Source organism: Rattus norvegicus, chromosome 14 (assembly GCF_021556685.1).
Source record: "Rattus norvegicus strain SHRSP/BbbUtx chromosome 14, alternate assembly SHRSP_T2T, whole genome shotgun sequence".
In the NCBI taxonomy this organism is placed as follows: domain Eukaryota; kingdom Metazoa; phylum Chordata; class Mammalia; order Rodentia; family Muridae; genus Rattus; species Rattus norvegicus.
The window spans coordinates 32,932,165-32,955,016 of record NC_141547.1 but is presented as its reverse complement, the minus strand read 5'-3'; the positions used below and the strand labels follow the sequence as shown (position 1 = coordinate 32,955,016).

Genomic DNA, 22,852 nt, shown 5'->3' with positions numbered 1-22,852 from the left:
TTCCTCTCCTGTGCTGCAGTGTCTGTGTTCTCTACACAGTTGGACCAGGGGTGAGTCTGCTGGTAAGCCTAGCTGTTAGCAACTGGCTGAGGTGTGTTCACATACTGGCTAGCTGTGTATATTACAGCATAGGTGTTTACTGTCAGTGATGAGTAACCGCCACATTGTTACTGTGTTTGAGAAAAGAGAGGGCATCTGTCTCAGGTTATTACTTAACACTCTTTTAAATTAAAAAAAAAGAAGAAGAAAATCGATGAACAACTGTATATTATCTAGATAACACGTACTTCAGGTAAAACTATTGTCTGCTTAGGGCACATGACAGAAAGAGTTGTCAACACTTTTCCCCCTCTTCTTGTGAAGAATAAATGCTGTCATGTATGGCCCACAATGCTCTTCGGAACCCCGTAGAATGGATGGCCGCATCATTTTGGATAATTGGATTTTTTTCTGGATTTCCCCTTTGGAGGCTGGTTATCTGTGTCAGATACTGTGCTGGACATGTCGTACATACCTTTTAGCCAAATCCTTCTTTCCGCCATCTTTTTGTCTTTCAGTTCTAAGGCTTGACCCCAAAGGCCTTATGCCTGTGAGGCAAGGACACCGTCTAGCCGATTTTAGACTGTTTTATCTGGATATTTCTTTCTTTTCTTTTTGTCTCAAATAATCAATAACTCTTAAATTTTCCCCACTATTTTCCATTAAAATTCCCACTGACTGAGTTCCTCTTCTACTTTTAAATAATTTTAGTGAGACAGTTGCCTAGCCATCAGTAGTTCCTCTCTTTTTTTTTAACATGTAGGAATGTGAACAGGAAAGAAAGAAGTACATTTTCTTTTTCCTCTTCCTCCTCTTGGCCAGTGCTCACCGTTGGCAATTTCAGGCTGGCATAGAGAGTGCTGTGCAAAGTGCATAACCCTGGTGCTCCACAGGGTGATGGACGATGGATGATGACTTGCTTCTTCTGTGAAGCCTGCCACTGGCCTGGAGACTGGATTGTGCTGGAGACTCGTTCTTTCAAACCAATTCCTCAGAGGAACAAGTTTTAGTTTTCAGACCATCTTAATGCAATAGAAACAACAGCTTCTGTATGGATTTGGGGCTAGCCTTACAGAGCACAATCTCATATTAATTGGCTTTCTATAATCCTCGATTTCAGATGAGAGAACAATTTAGACGGTGTGTGTATATTTGAGCCTGTGTATACTTGAAAATTAGCCCTTTTAAGATGAGAAATTCAATTTGCCCCAGGCGGTTTTGTTCTGAACCGCGGTTCCCAGGAGCCCCACATGCCATTCCCAATTAACCCACTGGCAATGGTAGCTAAGTCTTTAGTATTAGGAGCTCTTTGGGGAGGTCCCAGTGTGTGCCTCCAAGGGTTAAAGAAAAACCAAATCACGTGCAGACAGCATGCAATGTGTGACTTGCAGATGGGACTCCTGGCCCTCTGCCAGGGTTCACCATGAATCTTTTATTGATCCTTTGGCATAATTTGGAATGCTGTTAGCACTATCAGATTATTTAAAAAATCCATAATGTTTGATCTTGACCATTTAGAGGAAGCTTCACTCTCGAGAAATTGAGGCTACAATGAGATCTTTAGAGTTGTCTCCATTATTGGTTCAAGCTTAAAAGTCTTGGGGTTTATACGGTGCTTTTCTAATGCTTCCGAACGCTACGCCGTCTATTGGCTTTCAAAGGCAAGCTTGGCGGGATGCTAAATTAAGGTCTTTGGCTTTGGGTGTTACCTAGCACATCATTTGTGACCGAGCTATTTTGTTCTACACGGACCACCTCAGACCTTGTGTTTAGCACCCTTTTGGGGACTCTCTGACCCAAGGAAGAGTGGCGTTCCATCTGCCCTTGATCACCGTGCCTTTTGGCACAGAAGGTAGAAACATTGGCCTAAAGACAGGCAGGAGGATGTCGCTCATTTTGTTCTACCATGGGATATAGTGACCCCACACACAGAAATGGCAGGCTTCTAGCACTAGAAACACATAGGAGGGGTGGCTCTGGGTCTGCTGAGGGCCACAGAAGATTATGGAAATCCCTAAGTGTTAATCACACCTTTTAGAACAAAGGCCAGGATCGGGCGTGTCTTTGACTTGATCTTGGCTCTCCCAGCCAAACAGATTCTCTTCTTTGTAATAAACCCTGGGTCATCCTTTTTTATGTGTGCCTCTTTTAAGGACTTCAAATACTGTGGGCTGGACGTGGTGCCACCTCCACCTCAATCCCCAGCTCTGAAGAAAAATTCTTAAGCCATAATTATACAAGGGGGAAAAGAAAGAAAGGCATTGTCTATATGTTTGCAGCTAGCAATACTGTATTTATAAGTATCTAGAAATATCTAGAAGTATAATGTGAGTTGCACAGGCCATTTAAAATTTTCAGATAGGCACATTCCAAACTAAGTGATTTTTAATGCCCTATTTGACCCAGAATTATGAAATATCATCATTTCCTACTAAAATTAACATAAAAATTATTCATGATGCATTCTGCATCTTATAATTCAGAATCTAGGATATAATTTATGTGGAGTCAGAACTACAGCATTTGAAGTACTCCATGGTCGCAAGTGGCTAGTCCTTGTTAATGCCAGGTAGCTCTCACGTTTTCCAGGTTTCTCTTGTCTTTCCCCCATGTGCGTGCATTGCCACTTGGTCGTAACTTTAAGATTGGTGCTTTGCTCCTGATCGGGTCTCCCTATTGTAGCCCAAGCTGGCCTTGAACCTGTAGCCATCTGTCTCGCTCCCAGGTGTTGGCATTATCATTGTGAGCTGTCTTAAGTCACGTCAACGGCTCTCTTGTTTCCTACCCAGACTTGATCTTTTTTGTTGCATTTACCCAACGGATATTTGTGTCATCCCAAGAGTCCCTGCAGTCAGTATCAGGGAACTTTTGTCTTCTGTTATGAGCCTTAAGACACAGGTGATCTGAGGACCTTAGCATCCTGCCAAGCTCCTTTGTGGCATCGTTCCTATCACTACCAGCACGGGCTGCTGGGCCTACATGGCAATGTAGCTATAGCTGACATTGCCCTTGGTCTTTGCCAATGTCAGCTCTTGCTTGCCTGCCTGCCTGCCTGCTTGCCTGCCTGCTTGCCTGCTTGCTTGCTTTCGTTGATGCTGTTGTTTTCTCCATTATGACGGGAATGTGTGCAGATGACAGCAGATTTGGAAGATGCAGAACACAGACTTCTTCAAATCTTTTGAGTGGAGTTGCCCATATCAAAGTTTTCCCCTGGTACTTCCCATGTAGTATTTCTCTATGTCTGGCCTGCAGACGACCCTGTCACAAGAGTGATCCCCCAAGGCCAGAGCCACATTCCTTTTTGGTTAGTGTTCTCATACACTTTGTGATGTGGTCTCGTAGGTGTTGCGTGCCTTATCCCTTGAGTCGTTAAGAAAATTCTACTGGGTTGATAACTGTGGTGGTGAATGTCAAGTCAGTTGTACATATCTGCTTCTAATTTTATTTAGGATACCAAGTGCTAATAAAAGGGTTGTATGTTTTCTTTCAGTCATTAGATTCACACATGGAAAAGGACAAAGGGGGGTTGATAGAGTGTTTGCCTGGCATGCATGAATCCCTGGATTCAGTGCATGGCGCGTCATAAACCGCTGGGCTTGATGGGGGCATGTGCCTGCGATCTGTGCACGCAGGTGGAGGGACGCAGGGGGAGCGAAGTTCAAGGTCTTTCTTGGCTACAAAGGGAATTAGAAGCAATCCTGGTCTACATAGAAATCCCATCTCAAGGGGGGAAAAGGAAACAAAAAGGAAATGTTAATGTGACATATGTATGCTGACTCACTATGACATATCGGTACTCGATAATATTTCTTTCGTGGTGACTCTGAAAATCTAATACCATGGAGAACTTGGAATGAATTTCCCTGTATTTTTCCAATCGTTCATAATGACTATCTTTCAATATAATCCTGTGATATGAAGGGTCCCAGTGACAGGCTTGTCACGGCTGTATTATTCCCCCTCAGTAGTGTATAATGAATGCTAATACGGAGAAGTTAATTGCTGCTATTTTTAATTTAGGAAAGATCCTGAATATAAATTATATGGTAATCTTTGATTTTTTTTTTCCCCTCTCCTTCCCCTTCTGAAAGCCTCAGAGCAAAGCCCAGGTAAAGCGCAATAGCTGGCATCAGGGCGACTTCAATTACGAACGCCAGGAGACGCTGACTATCAGCTCAGCAAGAGTTAACGATTCCGGAGTGTTCATGTGTTATGCCAATAATACTTTTGGATCAGCAAATGTCACAACAACCTTGAAAGTAGTAGGTAAATATCTCTATGGGAATGTATAAATTATGGGCAATAGTGAGAGAGAAATTACTAGGTAGTTTCCTTTTTATGCAAATGGGATTCTAAGAACCAATTCTTAGAATTTATTATCACCGAGTGAATGAATGAATGAATATTATCCCTTCAGCTTCTCGGCAGCAGAACACAAAACCAGATCCTACCAGTTTACCCAAAAGACAGAAGAGAACAGGCCACTGAACCTCAGCCCCGTCACTCTGTGTGCCCACCTTCCCCCTCCCCCACAAGCAGAGCGTGTACTGACTTTCCCCCACGTTGTAGCCCTCTACACAATGGTTGGAGTTTTGCAATGGTTGGAGTTTTGCAATGACCGTAGATGGTCTTTGCCAGGCCTCAGAAGATGTGTAGAGCATAGAGCCTGGGGTACGGACTTCTCAGTCTTCCGGAACGTGTTGTTTGTCAGTTGTTGGCTTTAGTCCCTTTGTGGTCTGCTGAGTTGGGCTTCTTCAGCCTGCTGGCTCTTCTCTCAAGTTCACCGATGGCTCACACCTTCAGGGAAGCTGCACTGGTCCTAGAGAGCCTCAGAGAAGGGTCCTGGGGGTCTCCTCTGCCCCCGCCCCAGGTTCACCACCTCTGCTCTGTACAGTAGTAGGTGTAGCTTTGTAAGGTGTGGATGTAAGAAAGGCCACAAGTGTTTATTTTTTGAGGCAATTACTTATAGAGTTTTCCTGTTTGGTTTTTTTTTTTAAATTGTTGTATTGTTTTGTTTCGTTTTGTTTTTTATCTAGACCAATAGTAACTTTCCCCAAAAATATTTCATTCATAGTTTTTTTGTTTGTTCATTTTGTTTTTTGTCTTCTGGATATTGTTTGATCTCACCTGATTTTTTTCTGGATTTTTTTTCTTTCTGTCTGTCTTTATTGTAATTAATATGTAAGCTTTTTTTTTAAATACAACCATTTCCTTGGTGCTTGCCTTTGCTAACACCCGTGTAGAGCAGAGACGCTCATCTTTGTAAGCAGTAATAAAGCAACGCACTGTTTGCTTGCGTCCTGCTCCTCACCCACCCCAGATTTCGTTAATTTATGGAACAGAACTCTGATTTTTTTTTTCCTCCTGTAGTAGCATCATAAAAATTTGGTGCTTCTGCCCAAGTTCTAATGGAAAGTCCCTCAACAGATGAACACACAGAAGACACTTTGCTTGTAATTATAGAGTCATCACACACAAAGTGTACTCCTCTGTCCCCAACTGTGATCGTGAGCCATTTATTAATTTGAATAGAAGGCTATGCTTTTAAAATATTAAACTCCATAAGCACTAATTTGCTAAGTTGATTAGGGAGAATGTTGATATACCCACTTCAGCTCCAGAAAGCAATTAGGAAGGAGGTTTTGAGCATATTGTTGTATGTAATCGGATTTTAAAAATCCATTCATCAGTTTCCAAGAATTAGAAATGTGTGACTGGAAAACTCTGGGGCTATGAAATCTGAATCTGGTTTTGTCGTCGGTCAGGAGTGGGTTGTGGGTGGGACAGGAAGAGACAAAGAAAGGCTAATTCCACAGGGACTGGGAATGGAGTTCAGATCCAAAATGGCAAAGGTGAGAGAACTAGACTTTTGGACCATCTGACTATATATATAATTTTACACACACACACACACACACACACACACACACACACACACACCCGTGTACAGTGAAGGCATTTAACATGATATTACAGGGATGTATACAGGCTATAAAATGTTATTATAGTGAAGCAAATAAACTTAATCCACCATCTTCCATGGCTATGTTTTGGGGTGTGTGTGTGTGTGTGTGTGTGTGTGTGTGTGTGTGTGTGTGTGTGTGTGTGTGTAAGAGCAGATAGAATCTGACCTGGTTTTAGGTTAGGGGCTTTGCTACTTCTCTTTCCAATGTACCCCAGGTTTTCTCTGTATTTCTTCACAGAAGAAACACCCTCCAGCTCCCACCACGTTGGAAAGGAGATGAGACAGATTTTATGGGAGTGTCAGGCAGTAGAGTTTAAACTTGATTAAAAGTTAATGTTCCGCTATTTTTTTTTTTAATGCAGAAGCACTTGGGAAAAAAAACTTTTTTTTTGTTAGCCTTCCTTCTTTTATGTTATAGTATTTAAGGTAGAGCCTTAATCCTTCTTACATTATAGGAATCTAAGGCTTCATCCCACTCTGTAACATAACCCTACTGTGTTGTCAGCTCCCTGTTCTATGATGAAATGCCTGACATACTAACAGGTTAAAGGAGCGAAGTTTCACTCATGTTCTAAGACTTAAGGCAGCTCTGGAACATCATGGTAGGAACAGGTGGCAGAAGAGAGAAGCTCGCCGTATAGCAGCCAAGAAAAGAGAGCAAGCCAGGAAGGGCCAGACACGAGATAGGTGTACCCCTAGGGACCCATTTCCCTCAAGTAGCACACCCACCCACAATGGACATCCATTGATGAACTTAGAGCCCTGGTGATCCGGTCCCTTCCTACAAGTCCAATCGCTAGCAACCAGGCCTTTAACATGGGTTAATTCTTCACAGGCAAAGTAGAACACTTATATTGGCAAGGTAAGACTACAGAAAACTCAGGACGGCTGGCATATATATTTTTTATATATACATAGTTGGTGTTTTGCCTGCATGTATGTCTGTGTGAGAGGATCAGAAACCCTGGAATTGGGCTTACAGGCAGGTGTGAGCTCCTGCCGTATGGGTGCTGGGAATTGAACCTGTGTCCTCTGGAAGACCAGAGGACTTAACCACTGGGCATCTCTCTAGCCTTGCCTTTATCTGTGGTAACCTGACTTTTTTATGGCTGTGTGGTTATCTGAATATATGACCTTTTGAATCAACATTGATTCTTTTAACATAGCAAGACCTAACAAACAGAAAAGCCCTTGTCATTAAGAGTGGCAGAGGTTATAGCATTTGTCACTCAAGTGTTAGGACAGGGCCAGCCCCAACTCCAGTTTTTATTTTGGATGATTTTTTTTTTCATTCCTCACTGAAAATCATTTTCAAATTGGTTCAGTAGAGAGAGAAAGGACACAGGATTGTGGTTTTGACCTTGAACTCTTAGGCAACCAAATATCATTAAAAACAAAACAAACCCTGCAATGACCACCTTCTGTGTATACACAGATAACCTGCAAAATTAGTAAAAGTTTGCAGTACAGTTTAAGCACTTGAAAACAAAATGGAATAAAATTTAAACTCTTAACTTCATATAGCTGCTTCTTAAAGATTTGAGTATTTTACTTATATTTTTATATATGAGTTTTCATTATACATACAATTTTATTCATATTCCTATTCTCTTGCTTAAAATGTATCGAGGCTCTGAAAAAAGCAGCTGCTCTTGGCTTCTCTCAGACCCATGTTTTGAACATAGACTTTGCCTATGTGGCTCTGGGTCCCAACATAAATCATCGATTTCATCATAAATTGGAGATTACAAGTATTACTTATAAACTGGAGTTATCACTAACCTGGGGCTTGTTCTACTCACGAGGAGCTGAGTTCAAATCCCCAGCACTTACATAAAATGCATGGCTGGATGTGGCTGTAATCCTAAGGCTAGGGAACAGAGACTGCAGGTCCCCAGAGTTTCCTGGCTAGCCAGTCCTCCTGAAGTGGTGAATTTCTGACTCAGTGGAAGACCCCTGGAGTTCTGTTCTAGGTGGGATTTCTTTGTGTAGGCATGGCTGTCCTGGAACTCCTTCTGTAGACCAGGCTGGCCTCAGACTCAGAGGTCTGCCTGCCTCTGCCTCTGCAGTGCTGGGATTAAACGTGTTCACCACCACCACCCGGCTAGTCTCCACACTCTAAAGGTGCATTATCATAGACACAGACACCAAACACAACACGCACGCACGCACGCCGAAAACCCATAGCCTGTTTCTCATCTATAAATTAGAGGCTTTATGTTCCAGAATGATCGTAGGCATAAATGTCATAATTATTAAATGAAATGTGTGCTAAGGTGCCCGAGGCAGCTCTTGGCACACGGTGAGCGCCATCCCCCGAATGGTAGCTATAAAATAATATCAGCAATTATCTTATTGCTCTTTTTCGAGCTGCTCTTGGATTATTACATAACCATCTCCAAGGCCATATCATTTATTTACTTCAGTTCTGTCATGTCAAGAGTTATCGAAACCCGTGCAAATAGTGCTTTGTGCATCTCCCAACCCATTTTAAGAAGAGTTCTCAAATGGAAATTATAGGATTTAGGCTTAAAATAGATCATTTAAAAAAAGAAACTCTCGATTGCTAACTGGTTTTGAGGAGCGGCGTGCCAGTTTGTCATGTGCGGTTCCCCATGCTTCTTCGAAGCACACTCGAGATTCTTGGGCTTATTTTAAATTAGTTTTGCTATTTTTGATAAATGGAAAGTGCTATCCGTATTTTAATGACCGGTTTAGCTAAACAATCCTTCTCCCGTAGTTTAAAGTCCTCTTTCCTGTTACCTTCATTCATATTTGCCCTTTGTGATGTCTTACTTTTGTCGCTTCCAAAAAGCACCCACCCATCTCCCCCACAAGCGGTAAAAGCCCAGTTTTCACGTAAGAGCGCGGCCTGACTAATGGCCCGTTGTGTGATAACAACACGCAGTATGGAAGGGCCAGCCATCATTTTCTTCAAATACATTTTTTTTGCAGCATTTTAATCACATTTTAGGGCTTATTCTTGCCTAGTTTTTTTTTTGTTGTTGTTGTTGTTTTGTTTTTTGTTTTTTGTTTTTTAACTACATTTGAAATTCTTCTGGGCCTAGGTGAGGGCTATTTAATGAAATTTCTTGAACTTGAACTTCATGGTCTTGAAGACAAGGGGATGTAGAGAACTTTCAGGGAACTGCTAGCAAGGCAGCAGCACGCATCCGGGACTTTGTGTGCCCTGCCTCATCCAATATGCAGTGAAGAGCAAAGGCGGCCAGCACACATCTCCTCACGTGTTGCCCATCAACACTGGAGGCCGCCGTTTGCCGCCATTTTTGTGATTCTAAGTTGACGTCCTGTGTTCTTGTCAGTGGCGAATACCGATTGCTGTCTTCTTCTGTTCCGATTAGAAAAGGGATTCATCAACATCTTCCCTGTGAAGAACACTACGGTATTTGTAACTGATGGGGAAAATGTAGACTTGGTTGTTGAGTTCGAGGCCTACCCTAAACCTGAACACCAGCAGTGGATCTACATGAACAGGACGCCTACTAACAGAGGGGAGGATTATGTCAAATCCGACAACCAAAGCAACATCAGGTAAGGAGGGGACTTGTGCCCATTTCTCCCCGAAATCTTCCCACTCCATGTTTTGGTGACCTCGTGTGGGAAGATACCACATGAGGAAGGACATCTGGGGTTTCCTCCGTGTCCTCGGCCAACAAGTCCATTTTGCTGTGGGTTTCAAACGTTTCCACCACGTATCTGAAGGAATGGTGACTCAGCGTCTCATTTGGAAAGTGAGGGTTACTTTCCCCCTTAGTTTTAAGGCTAACCCAAAGCAATGACTAACCTATCTTCAGGAGACAGTACTTCTCCTAGTATTGTTACTCCATTATTAAATCTCTGAGGCAACCATGAACCATCAGGCTTCAGGCCCGGTGACTGATTATTTTTTTTTATCAGATCACTTATTAAATCTTCAAAGCATCGTAATTACAATAGTGGCAGCCATAACACCTTGTGTGCTTTTGTTTGTTTCTGTCATATGTGCTGTACACGTCAGCCCAAACCTTAGATGTAGCGCTTGCCTTTTGTTAAGTTTAACTTGGAGTGCTGTGGGTATGTAATGGTGCAGGGACACAGTGTACCTCAAAGTGTGTGTGAAGGTCGGAGGATAACGGTTGGGAGTCAGGTCTCTCCTTCCACCTTTACGAGCATTCCAGGGGTCCACTCAGGGGCTTGTCCTGAAAGCACCTTTACCCTCTCACTGACCCGTGGCACTTTTAGTGTCTCCATCTTTATAGAAGAGGAATTCAAGGCATAGAAGGTTGAGGTGATGTGACCAAGACCAAATGACTATTAAGGGGCCGATGACTGGGCAGAGTCGATGTTCGTCCATTCAGGAGCTGTTGGTTGTTGGATGAACACGAGAGAGAGCTGAGGTGCTCTTTGCTTGAGACCTTGCATGCATTTGTCTAAAAGGCTCAGTTCCCTCAAAGCCAAGCCTGAGCCAGGAGCTGAGAGGCTGGGTTTATGCAGAGAGAAAGCTATGAGGGGGCAGGAAACCACCTGAGAAAGGTTCTTGGGGAATTCTACACTGAGCTTTCTGTACCTGGCCACTTGGTTGAAGGTGACAGATGTGAGGCATCCTGAGCTCCACCCACAACGAAGGTCTGTGGGGACATGGGAATAGGCCCCATAGAGGACACACAGGACCAAGGTGCCTGCATGAGAAGCTGAGATTAGAACATCTCGATCTATCTCTCAGTGGAGAGAGGAGAGTGAGCTAGACCAGTGAAATGGGCAAGTCGGTCATGGCCTGCTCAGGGGATCTGTCCACGTAGAGCTCACACTAGTTTAAGGATTGTTCCTTCTTCACAGTCATCCTGTAGGCCCCTGAGTAGAGCAGATACTTGAATAACAAGTACACCTGGGGACTCTGGGAAAAGAAGTCCGGGAGGAAGAGGAAAACTAAAGTAGCTTGACAGAAATAAGGCAGGGGGACAGTGAATGAAGGACTTCATGATTGTGTGGATCCCAAGGGTCTAAGCGTCCACATGAAAGTCATGGGTGTGTACAGGTTACTGAACTAAGAGTTCCCAGGACAGAGATCAAGGTGCTGGCCCAGTGTAGGCAGAGGATGAAGTGGTCGTGAAGGTAGCCTGGGCCAGTGACCCCAGAGGCTTGTCTTGTCTATTTCTGTATCTTCATGCAGGTCATTGGTTCCCAGATAGAGTGGGGTGTGTGTGTGTGTGTGTGTGTGTGTGTGTGTGTGTGTGTGTGTGTGTGTGGTGTATGAAGTGTGTGTACGAAGTATATGGAGAGAGAGAGAGAGAGAGAGAGAGAGAGAGAGAGAGAGAGAGAGAGAGAAAGTGTGTGTGTGTGTATGTGTGGAGTGTGTGTGGTATGGGTGGAATGTGGGTGTGAGTGGAGTGTATGGAGTATGTATGGAGTGTATGGTGTGTGTCTATGTGTGTATGTGTATGAAGTATGTATGAGTGTGTGTGAGGGGTGTGTGTATATGGTGTGTGTATATGGTGTGTGTGTGTGTATATGGTGTGTGTGTGTGTATTGGTGTGTGTGTGTGTGTGTGTGTGTGTGTGTAGGAGTGTAACACTAAATGAAATGATTCATCGATACCTCCCTCTAAATACGCATCTCTTTCCAAGTAGAAACTGACAGAGATGTGTGCCCCAGGACAGACTCTCCCCAGGGAGTTGATTTATTGTCCTTCCTTTGTAGATATGTGAACGAACTTCGCCTGACCAGATTGAAAGGCACAGAAGGAGGCACTTACACCTTTCTGGTGTCCAACTCTGATGTCAGTGCTTCCGTGACATTTGATGTTTATGTGAACAGTAAGTAAATCGCCGGGTTCCTTATCTTTTTATTTTGTGTTATTGCACACTGCAGCCCGTGTGTCTAACAGCTGCCGAGCTGCGTTTCTTGTGTGCTATGTAAATAACGTTTCATGATAATTTTGACCTTAACAAAGACCTCGTGGTTTGGTGGTTGGAAGAGAAACCAATTCCCTGTCCTTCATTTCACCGGCCACATGACCTTGTAGAAGTGCTGTGGATTTCTGAGAGGCCGCCTTTGGCGTCCACAGAGGAGCCAAAGAGACTGAGCTTAGAAATTGTTTAAGAGAAAGTGTATTATTATTGATTGTTCAACTGCAGAGCCAGATGTTGAATGGAGCTGGCATTTGCCATTGGGTGGGAGAGAGGGAGAGAGAGCTACTGTTAAGCCCTGACAAGAATTTTCTCTGACCAGAGCCTTCTCTCTTCAGCCTGTGATACACCATTTGTGTTTAAGATTGTTCTCCCGCTGTGATCGAAGTGATATTGACTCAGCTCAATGGGTCACTCCTGAGTACTTTAGGAGGCCTGGGGAGCAGGCAGCAGGTGGTTTCGTGGAGGGCAGTGGTCTGTAGTCATGGGAACCTCAAAACCTAATACGAAAGTCCTGCACCGCTATGGTTCTTGGGGGGTGGGGAGCCATGCAAGCAAGCAGGAGTCGATCCTGGCTGTGGCTTCTGCCCCGTGCAGGGCTTCTCCGTGGCTCTGTTCTGGGTCTATATTAACAAGGAGTGGTGGACACTGTCATATCTACTAAGGTGTTCCAGAAGATAGTCCAATAAATAAGTGTTAGAATTATCCATCCCGTGTGTGGGTCTGGGGAAATGGGAATGCCCCCGTGTTAGTCACTTGTTGCTGTGAGAGAGCGCACAAGCAGCCTGAGGGGAGTGGCTTCGGTTCTTGTTTGCAGGGAATATAGGCTGTCTTGGCAGGGAGAGTGTGGCTTTGGGCTTTGGTCTGGGCAGTGGGAGCATACAACTCATTTACCTCATGGCTAATCAGGAAGTGAAGCGCTGAGGCTGGAAGCCAGGCTACAACCCGCTGTGGCCTGCCTTAGTGGCCTCTTCTGCCAGGCATGCCTCCTGCCCTGAAGGTACCATGCTCTCTGAAAACACTACCACAAGGGGATCAACAAGCCTGCGGGGATATGTCAGGCCAAACCAGAATGATTCCCTACAAAAGCAACTTAGGAACTGGGCAGTATGCTGTATGTACTCTAAGTGGGTTGTAGATGGCCGAAGTGGGCGGAGGCAGGGGAGTGTCTTCCCTCCCTAGAGTAGCATATCTGCAGTGGTTTGAGGTATATCTATCCCTCTGTCCCTGTCCTGCTGTGATAGCCATTTGGGTGTGGTCAGATCCATTTGTTTATGAGGAAGAATAACCTACTCTGGCTGGCTTTTTTTTTTTTTTTAAATCACAAGTCTAGAGTTACTTAGCTGTATTTCTAGAATTGTGCTTCCTGATTAAGATATATCTCAGTCAGGGTTCTCCAAAGGAACAGACCAGCAGAAACGTGCACGCACAAGCGCGCGCGCACACGCACGCGCGCGCGCGCGCGCACACACACACACACACACACACACACACACACACACACGGTATTATTAGATTGGCTTACAGAATGTCATCAGTGTAGCCCAGCAGGGGCTGCCTCATTCAGTCCACCAGGCTGAATGTCTCAGGAGTCCCATTCAGATGCTGAGGGCCAGCAGGATTCCTGGAGGGCCCTGGTCTTCAGTCTACACTGGACTCTTGAAGAAGACTGAGGTTGAGGGAGGGTTTTCCTGCTACAAATAATCTGATCAAGAAAATCCTTCACAGGAGTGCCCAGCTGCTTGGGTGTTAGTGACTCCAGAAGCAGTCAGGTTGACAAACCAAGACTAGTCACCAGAGACATCAATGTGTTTTGAGCTGGGTGACAGGGTGCATGCCCTTGATCCTAGCATTCTGCAAGGTGGAGGCAGGTAGATCTCTGAGTTCAAAGCCAGCCTGGGCTATTCAGTGTCAAGGGGGAGAAGTGTCACAGGCCCATAATTAAGTACTTTAGTGTTGCTAACTCTCCCAGAATCCTTTATCTGTTGCTGTACCCTACACTTCCTTAAAGGGTGCTGGTGCTTGGGCTGGTGCTGGTGCTGCTGCTGCTGCTGCTGGTGGTGGTGGTGGTGGTGGTGGTGGGAACGAGTGATCCTAGACTCTGAACCCCAGAGCTACTCCCATCCAAAGGAAATGTTAATTAATATTTCTGTTCCTGAGAGCAGTTTTGATTATTTGGTATCTCATTGGCCCTCAATTCAAATATTTCTAGATTAATTCAGATGTTAATCAAGGGAGCTTAATATATTACACATGGGCAAAATTACCTACTTCTGAAAACCGTAATAATTCAACTAATTTAAGAGACAACCGTAGGCAAATCAGTATCTTTGCAAGCATAATGTGCAAAATTGTTCATGCAAAACTTGATTCTGAGTGTAGTAGTTCCCCTAATCCAAGGTAGACCAGTACTCCCAGAAAATAGTAAGAGCCAGTTACTAGAAAGGCAAAGTAAAGAAAGAGGCTGACAGTGGGTAAGGCTTTGTTGGGCACTCAGATCGCTCCTTCTGAGTGCCACAAGTAACAAGCAGATTGTAGAGGAACACACTCTGTGTGATCCACTGAGAAGCTCATCCTGTTAGTCTTTACCTGGGTCTCTGGCCCCTCCTTTCCCAGCGTGTTGTCTGCCACTTGGGCATGAGATACTAACCTACTACACTTCTAGCTTTTCTTTCTGGGAGCAGAATTGCAGTGGTTTGATTTTTGAGGTTGCCTTGCTATCCAGCAGGGTCAGTTATGATCACTTCTGCTAGGGACACCGCTGCCTTCCAAAATGGTTTCCCCCTGCAGGAGGGGCCTCTTCTATAGTCTCGGGTTCTGTGCTCCGACAAGCACCCTGTCATTGATGGAATGCCTTCTTTATCACTCTGAGAGGAAGGAAGGTGGGGCAGTGGGCCCTGCCCTCTGAGATTAAGCCTTTGAGGAAGGCTTTTCATTTCTGTCAGTTTCTTGCAAATGCTAAGTTGACAAAAGCTGTTCATTTCACTCACAGGGCACATTGGATTTACAAATGGCTTTGACAGTGGGCATATTTGTTCAAACTGTCTGCCTCTTGTGAGGCATGTCCCAGTGTCTCTGTACTGTTATAGTCCACAGTATTATGGGTTAGGTTTCTTTCTTTTATTTATTTGTTTTGCATTGGACTTAAAGTCAAGGGCTCAGAGTGTGGTTCAGTTGGTAAAATGCTTGCCTGTCAGTGCTCCGGCCTTGCCCAAAAGCAATCCTAAGCATGGCGGTATGTGCAGGAAGGTCAGAAGTTCAAGGTCATTCTGGGCTGCAAGGTGAGGCCAGCCTGATCTGTGTTTGACCGTGTTTGAATCTGTCTCTAACAAGCAGTCAAACAAAGGTGCTTTAAAATCAGAACCATGGGAACCATTGTGTCCATGTTGACACCACAGGGTAACGGTGACAGTTATGGGTAATTCTATGCATGGTTTATTCTGTAAATAAAGCTTAGCCTCCAGGGGGGAAAGGAATTATGTATTGCAAAAATTAGAATTAATAAAAGTCAAGATAATAAATGCACCGGGTTAGAAGAGAAATTCAGGCTCCTTAGTGACATGGTGCATAATTGCTTCCCAGATTCAGTGCTAAGAAATGCTAATGCACAGTCCTTGATTTGGAGTGGTCTAAATGCTTCAAGAGTCCATTTGTTTGGAAAATATCTCATGTAGATTTCAATGCAGTTAGGGTGGGGGTAGGGGGCTAATTCCTCATGTGGGAGACTTGGGGATTTCATTAAAATAAAACAAAGCCACACTTTTCTCCCCCATTGAATTTGCATCACTATAATTCCTCTTGGGAGCATCTATCCAAGGTGCACATAGAAGTTGAATTCTTAGTTTTGAAAAGTCGGTGCCCTTTGAGAAAACAGTGATGCAGGGGAAAACTGCTGGAAATGGTGTAATTGTAAAACTCCAAACTTTGCTCCAACGGGCTTTCTCCACGAGGCATGAGTCTTTCCCAGAATCCTCTCCATATTGGAAAAAAAATCTCATCCACCAGCTGTGTGGCAGCCCGCAGTGCAGTGCTCACTGCGAGCCTCTGGGGTCGTGCTTACTACTCGGGTCAGACGAGTTACATGTCAGCCAGATCTGAAATCAAAGGCTTCCTCACTTGACTTTTGCGCTTTTCTTCTCATCCCAGTCTGTATTTTTTTTGGATAAAGGACAGACATTCTAATGGATTTGAAAGGGCAATCAGCAAAGTATGTCTCTTTCTAAATCTCGCTTGACTTTTAGTGTCAAATAGCCATGTGACTTGTGGAGTTATTCATGTAATTACTGGAGGACAGGATGCTGGCTCCAACACTAGTTATCTTTAAACCTCTGAATCGTCTTAAACCTTCAGACAGCATCTGATAGTCTTCGTAAATCAGCTTTAGGAATTCAAATACATGGGACAAAAGGGTCATCAGCAGCTCTTCCTCCGGTCCTAAAGATCTTACCTTTAGTGACAGACTTTTCAGCCATTGAGGAGGGCTGCTGAGGTCCACAGGTATGGGGACAGAAAGGATTCACCTTCCTCATGGTGCTTCCAAAGAGCTGACTTGTCTCAAGCTAGACTGGGGTCCCCAGCGATGGCTTGACCCACACCACGTTGACTATCAGTACCACCAGCTTCTATCTACGGGAGGCTGCTAACAGGGCACCAGAAACAACGTAAGGAAATGCCCAATAATGGATTAGTTCTAAACCATTGCATCAAATAATTAAATCCTGCTGGGTGCTCACTTGATTATTTATAGACCCCGCAGTACACCAAAATCAGCCAAAGTAACGAGTCACCCGGAATGAAGGTTCTCGACGAGAACGTTTTCCTTTGACCGCATTTGCGACGTCCAGACTGCTTCTGATATATTTTTGGGTCGTTGAGAGATAAAATCTGGTCACAGAGGGCCCAAGCCTGACTAGGTGGAAGCTGCTATACGCTGGGCTGCCTGCATGTAACTCACATGGCAGGTCCACTCGCCAGCAGTGAAGGTGGACCTGTCAAGCCAGCCGTGTAGGCGTCAGACCGCCTGCCAGCCATCTGGGTTGTCCACCTGGCTGGAATCTCAGGGTCCTTTTCCAGTGTGAGACGGGGAATGGCTGCCTGCCTTCAAGGGCTGCTCGGTTTGGGAGCTTGGAGCGAGTCTGCCCTTGAAGAATCTCATTGAACAATGAGAGCAGAGCCAGCTTCCTATCCACAGTCTCCTTTCCTTCTCCTCTTCATGGATTGATTACTGATGCTGGGATTGAACTCTAATGCCTCCGAGTGCCTCCTGCCTCTGAGTCGCATTCTCAGCACCGATGTTTCTATTAAGGATGGGGGTGTGAGATTTTCCTAACAATTGTGTGTCCAGACCACCATGTTTGAAAACCCCAGTGCATTTCTCTCTGGGGTTTTGTTTGAGAAGGTTTCTGCCGTAGAGTGCTGCTTTGAGGCTTGGTCCTGGAGGAAGTAGTTTGGATTCTGAACTAATAGAGAGTTGTGCTTCGTGGGATCCTTACTATTTACTTGCCTCTTGGAAGCCGTGGGGCCTCCAAGATGGCTGGAACGTAGTCCGTGCTTGTAACTTTGCAGTCTTGTTCCATGAGGATCTGCAAGGGCAGGCTCGCTCCAAGTCCCCAAACTGAGCTGTCCCTGAAGGCAGACAGCCATTCTTCTCACACTGGTCCAAGACCCTGAGATTCCAACTGGGCGGGTGGTCCAGATGGCACGGTGATCAGACTAGATGGTCCGAAGTGATCTGCACGGCCGGCTTGACAGGTCCACCTTCACTGGCAAACGGGCTACACACAGGCTGTCCCGCACCGAGAGCTTACAGAGCACCCAGGCTTGGTGTCTGGCACTCACACGGCAGCTCACAACCATCCATTACTCAAGTTCCAGGGGATCTTACGTCTGACCTGTACAGGCACACAGTCGGTATACATTCATACATGTAGGCAAAAGGGTTATATACCTGAAATACGATGAATAAATCCCAACAAAAGTGAGTTGTGTTATTCTCTATCCCGCCTCGTTAGTGCTGAGTGCAGATGTGTTGAGAATGTCTTTCCAGTCACAGAGCGCTATCCCACAGCCTCCCTTGGCTATCTCTTTGTGCAGATCTTTTATAATCCCTTTAAACCCACGTCGAATACGATTTTGAGACATTAAGGAGAGAGACGGTTCTAACACGATGTGACAGAGTTTTTAAAGAAACCTGTCAGGAGTTTATAATCATCCTGTTTAATCTTGAATGTGTGACCTTGCCTAAGTGCCTGGAAGTTACGAAGTCACCATCTGTCATTGTATCTCATGCTAGATGCCTTCCACACTGTCAGTTCTCGGGACCATTCTGAGCTAAGAATAGCTCTCAGGTTGCCTTAGTATAGTAGTTAATCTGCGTATAAAAAGCAGTTGACATTGGTCTGTTTGCAGACACTGGGCATTTATTTGAGATCTGATAGGACTTGAGTCTTTATCACCTCTTAGACTGAGAATTGTTTTGTTGGTGACATTTTTTTTTCCAATGGTTGTTTTATGTTGTGTGCATGCACTCCCATGTCCATTCCAGCCACAGTGTGAATAGAAAGTCACTCACACGCCCTTCCAAGCCACAGTGTGAATAGAAAGTCACTCACACGCCCTTCCAAGCCACAGTGTGAATAGAAAGTCATTCACATGCCCTTCCAAGCCACAGTGTGAATAGAAATGTCAGAGGACAATCTAAGGGAACCTGTTCTCTCCTTCCTCCACGTGGGTTCTAGGGATTGAACTCGGGTTGCCAGGCTTAGGGGCAGGTGCCTTCTCACATGGAGCCATCTCACGGGGCCTTTGATGTGTGTGACATTATGTCTCTTCATAGAAATAGACTCTCTAGATAACTGGAATGGTATAGACGTTGACATAGAAGGGAAACAAATATGGAAGCCAGATGTTAGTGTAGAACTCTAATCTCGTTGACTCTGAAAAGAAGACAGCAGTAAATACCTGTAAACATCCTTCTCTGCTCCGAAGTTGTCACCATTACTTTGCTTCATGCCTCATAAGCTAATCCATCTCGTGGGGCGTGCCATTAATTGGAGTATATATTTGAATGCCAACATCTTAGAGAATTCATCCTGGGCCCTTTGTTGCCTATGTTGCTTATGTGGTTAGCCCCTTTTGTTTGTTTGTTTTTAATTAAATGGTAGAAAATCGAAGGAATGGGTTTAGTGTGTAACTGTAAACTTTGATGGAGTTGCCCCCTGACTCCTCCAGACAACAGCACGAGTGGCCGTTTTTATACTGTGGACCTCCTGCTGTGTGGAAATTTCCTTCACATTTGAGCCACATGTGTTTCTACATCAAATTAGCCCCGTCCGTTTATAAATGTATGCAGGGTCGCCTCTAATTCAGCAGGAATTTAAATTAATCTAAGAATAGGTACATAATTTTTTTTCCTGTGGGCATTATGTCAATATCCCCTGAGTTATGTGGCAAAGTGAATTACCTAGTTTACAGCAGAAAAATAACATTTCGACCTGTGCCTGTGCACCTTCACGGCCTGCTTAGCTGCTTTTGATGGGCGCTCAGGTCCCCCTGCTCACATCCGGGATGCACGTAGCACTGAGGAGCTTATGAATTGGGATAAGTGAGTCGGGTAAAGAAGGCTTTCTCCGAGTAGAGGCATTATTTGGGGATTCCATCTTGAAACTGGGAGTTTGTTTTTGTTTGTTGTTGTTGTTGTTTTTAGACTGTGTATGTTGCAGCATGCATGCGTGTTCGCATGTTCCCATGGATGTACTGCTGCGCGAGTGTGAATGGTGGCCAGAGGTTGCTATTTCCTGTCTTTCTTGATCCCTACTTTGCATTTTGTATTAAAGCAGTAGTAGTTCTCAACCTATGGGTCACAACCCCTTTGGGGGTACCATATATCAGATATCCTGCATGCCTGATATTTACAGTACAATTCATAATGGTAGCAAAAAATTGCAGTTAGGGAGTAGCAATGAAATAATTTGATGATGGGGTGGGGGTCACCACAACAGGGGGAACTGTATTAAATGCTAGTGTTAGGAATGTTGAGGACCACTGTATTAAAGATGGCTCACTTGAACTGTAAGCTTACTGATTTGGCAAGCCTAGGTAGCCAGCTTGCTCTGGGGAGGCTGGGTCTTGGCTTCCAAGTGCTGAGGTTATTATAGATGGGCCATCATGTCCCCACCTTATGTTTGTATAGTAGATGTTGGGGATCCCAACTCTGGTCACATTTTTTTACTCTTGTATGACAAGCACTACCACTGAGCCATCTCCCTAGCCCCCGGGGGCTCTTTCTGTGGTATTTTAGAACAGGGATCTGGAAAGCTATAGAGGAGACTGCTGGGTGTGAGCAGCCAAAAAATTAAGAAAAAAAAAAAAAGTAAGTAGTTATAAAGGTCAGAGATTGGGGCTGGAGAGACGGCTCGTCGGTTAAGACACCAGCTGCTCTTCCGGAGGCCCCGAGTTCAATTCCCAGCAAAGCATGGTGGCTCACAACCATCTGTAATGAGATCTGGTGTTTTCTTCTGGTGTATCTGAAGATAGGGCACTCATACATAAAATGAAAAAAATAAATCTTTTAAAAATATAAAGGTCAGAGTTTTTTTTTTTTTGAGATACAAGAATAAAACTCATAATCTAGTTGGGAATATCACTGCATTAAAGTGACATTTTGTTGTTAAAATGGGTTCAGTGTTTAAAATACCTCAGCGAAGTTTTTAAATTTTTTTGTTTATTGGACAAATTAGTGTTTTAGAACGGAACGCCTGTTTTAGGTTTGATGGTGCATGTAGATCAGTTTGTAGAGTTGACTTCACATGCAAGGTGGTGCCTTGGGTTTTGTCCTAGACAGAGATGAGCTTGGCGTGGGGTCCTCCTGTCATGTCAGTACTCTGACTTTGGAGGCAGGGGGATTTGAAGTTCAGGGTCATTCTTGGCTACTTATGGAGTTTGAAGTCAGCCTGGACTACATGAGACTCTAGCCAAAATACACATTTGCTGCTTTTAGATCTCCACAAGAAGGGATAACATACAATATATTTCCACAATGTCTACAGTAGTGGTTTCGGTGACACAGGTCTATGATATATCTTTTAGCCAGTTTGGTTTTTTCGTTTTAAAGTCAGCTACAGTTAGCTTATACTCTTGTTTGAGGTGGTTTACATTCCCTCATTATAACAATATTGTGACAGAAATGTAGCTTCTGCCCAGACCCGGCCAAGATGGTGACGAATCGTGAATGCCCACTGTGTCGCCATTCCGTCCCAGCCAACCCAGAGTTATGAAAGCAAAAATTCATCCTTCCGACCACTTTCCATTTGGCCTTTTATTATTTGGAGACCCGAGTGTGTATGTCCTCTCCTGCTGATTATAGAGCCCAGGCAAATTGTATTCAGCATGGGAGCTGGTTAAGGTGGGCAGGGCCAGAGGAAACCTCTGCTCAGAACCCCTCGCCTGCAGGAGAGGAATGGAAGGCGAGTCCTGCAGCTCCGTGGCCTGGAGCCTCCCAGGGTTCGCTGCCAGCTCTTGTCATGTGTACTGCGATCCTAAAATTCATTTTGTTCTTGCTTTCCACATGGACCTGGTGGTGGGGAGAAGAATATTTTTTTTTTTTCAAAATCACCAATCTGCCGGATAAATTGGTGTTTCGGATTTTAATTGCATGAGCAACGAATTCTCACAGTCCCTGCCTACACACCGATCTGTGTTGTTGGGGACACCAGGGTGGCTTAAACCTGTGGCGTTTTTCAAATGGAAAGGGGCTATTAAAGAAAAAAATCTGCCTACGAAACATGTAACTTAGACATTTCTTAGGCTTATCAAAAACCCCAACTTGGGAGGAATTAGGGAACATGTCATTCAATATCCTACTTGTTTCGGGACGGCTCAGAAACCACAGCTCTGACTTAACCTGGAGAATCGAAGTTACGCCTCTTTGGCGGTGAAATGCATATTTAATGCCGTACACGGTGCGTCGAGCCACTTATAAAATGCAGATAAGCTCAGGTTTTCATTGTGGGGATCGGTTCCACCTGGCTCACTCTTTATGCATTAAACATTCTCTTAGTACGGCCCGCCATGTCCAGACACCGCTGGGCCAGTGTTAGCCTTTTCAGAACGAGGTATCACAGCACCAGTGTTGAGAACGAGGCTGGGACGAAGAGGAAGTAAGAGAACAAGATTGTAGTTGGCCGCACGCCCTCGAGGCAGCCACAAGGACCTTAAGGGTTGGTGATCCTGAAACATCACCCGTGGGCTGCTTCTCTGGCAGGCTTCTAGCTCCCCCCTTTATCCGGTTTCTTTAAGGTGCTTTGTTTTAAAACAAAACAAAACAAAACAAAACAACAAAAACCAAGCGCTGGCTGACTCAGATCTTTAGCTTCTAGAAGCTGAAGGTCGGGGCAAGAATCTTTTAGTTTCTCTCATATCTAAGGTTTAGGACCCTCCGAGGCTCAACTGGACAGAAGCAATTCAGCCAGCCTCAGGTTATAACGTATCTGGGATTAACAAAACAAACACCAAAGCCGCCTAATCAGCCAACACGCAGCAGCAAGTAGGCCAGCCAGACCACATCTCTGGTTTCCGCTGGCCAGGATGCAACTGCTCCCAGGCGTCATGCTAGAAAGAAGGCCTGGATCTTAGAGAGCACTTGTCACGAAAGCAAAGCGCAATGGGTGGCCCAAGTTTGAGCTGTCGCAATTTTTTAATTAAAAATGTTTTATATGTTCTTTTTTTGGTTCCGCGTTCGCCGTATGATAGGAAAGACAGGTCAGAAGAATAAAGTAGGTGCTAGCCAGAAGTCAGCGTTATTAATGCCTCACAAGGCAGCGGCGCTCGACATCCCTAATGCTGCAACCCTTTAACGCAGTCCCTCGTGTTACAGTGACATTGAGAACTTGTTCCCTTGGGTGGTCTTGTACTCATTCACCAGCTCTTACTGTGTGTCTGATGC

At 44.7% G+C, this 22,852-nt stretch overlaps 1 protein-coding gene across 2 annotated transcripts in view; it reads left to right on the top strand.

Annotated features, from left to right (window-relative positions):
- The window catches only part of Kit (KIT proto-oncogene receptor tyrosine kinase), an 82,647-nt gene that overhangs the window by 40,710 nt on the left and 19,085 nt on the right, over positions 1 to 22,852 (top strand). For both annotated transcript variants that reach the window (NM_001433901.1, NM_022264.3), the window contains 3 exon segments: positions 4,131 to 4,305; positions 9,367 to 9,556; positions 11,702 to 11,817. In NM_001433901.1, the coding sequence (NP_001420830.1) occupies positions 4,131 to 4,305; positions 9,367 to 9,556; positions 11,702 to 11,817 (481 nt within the window).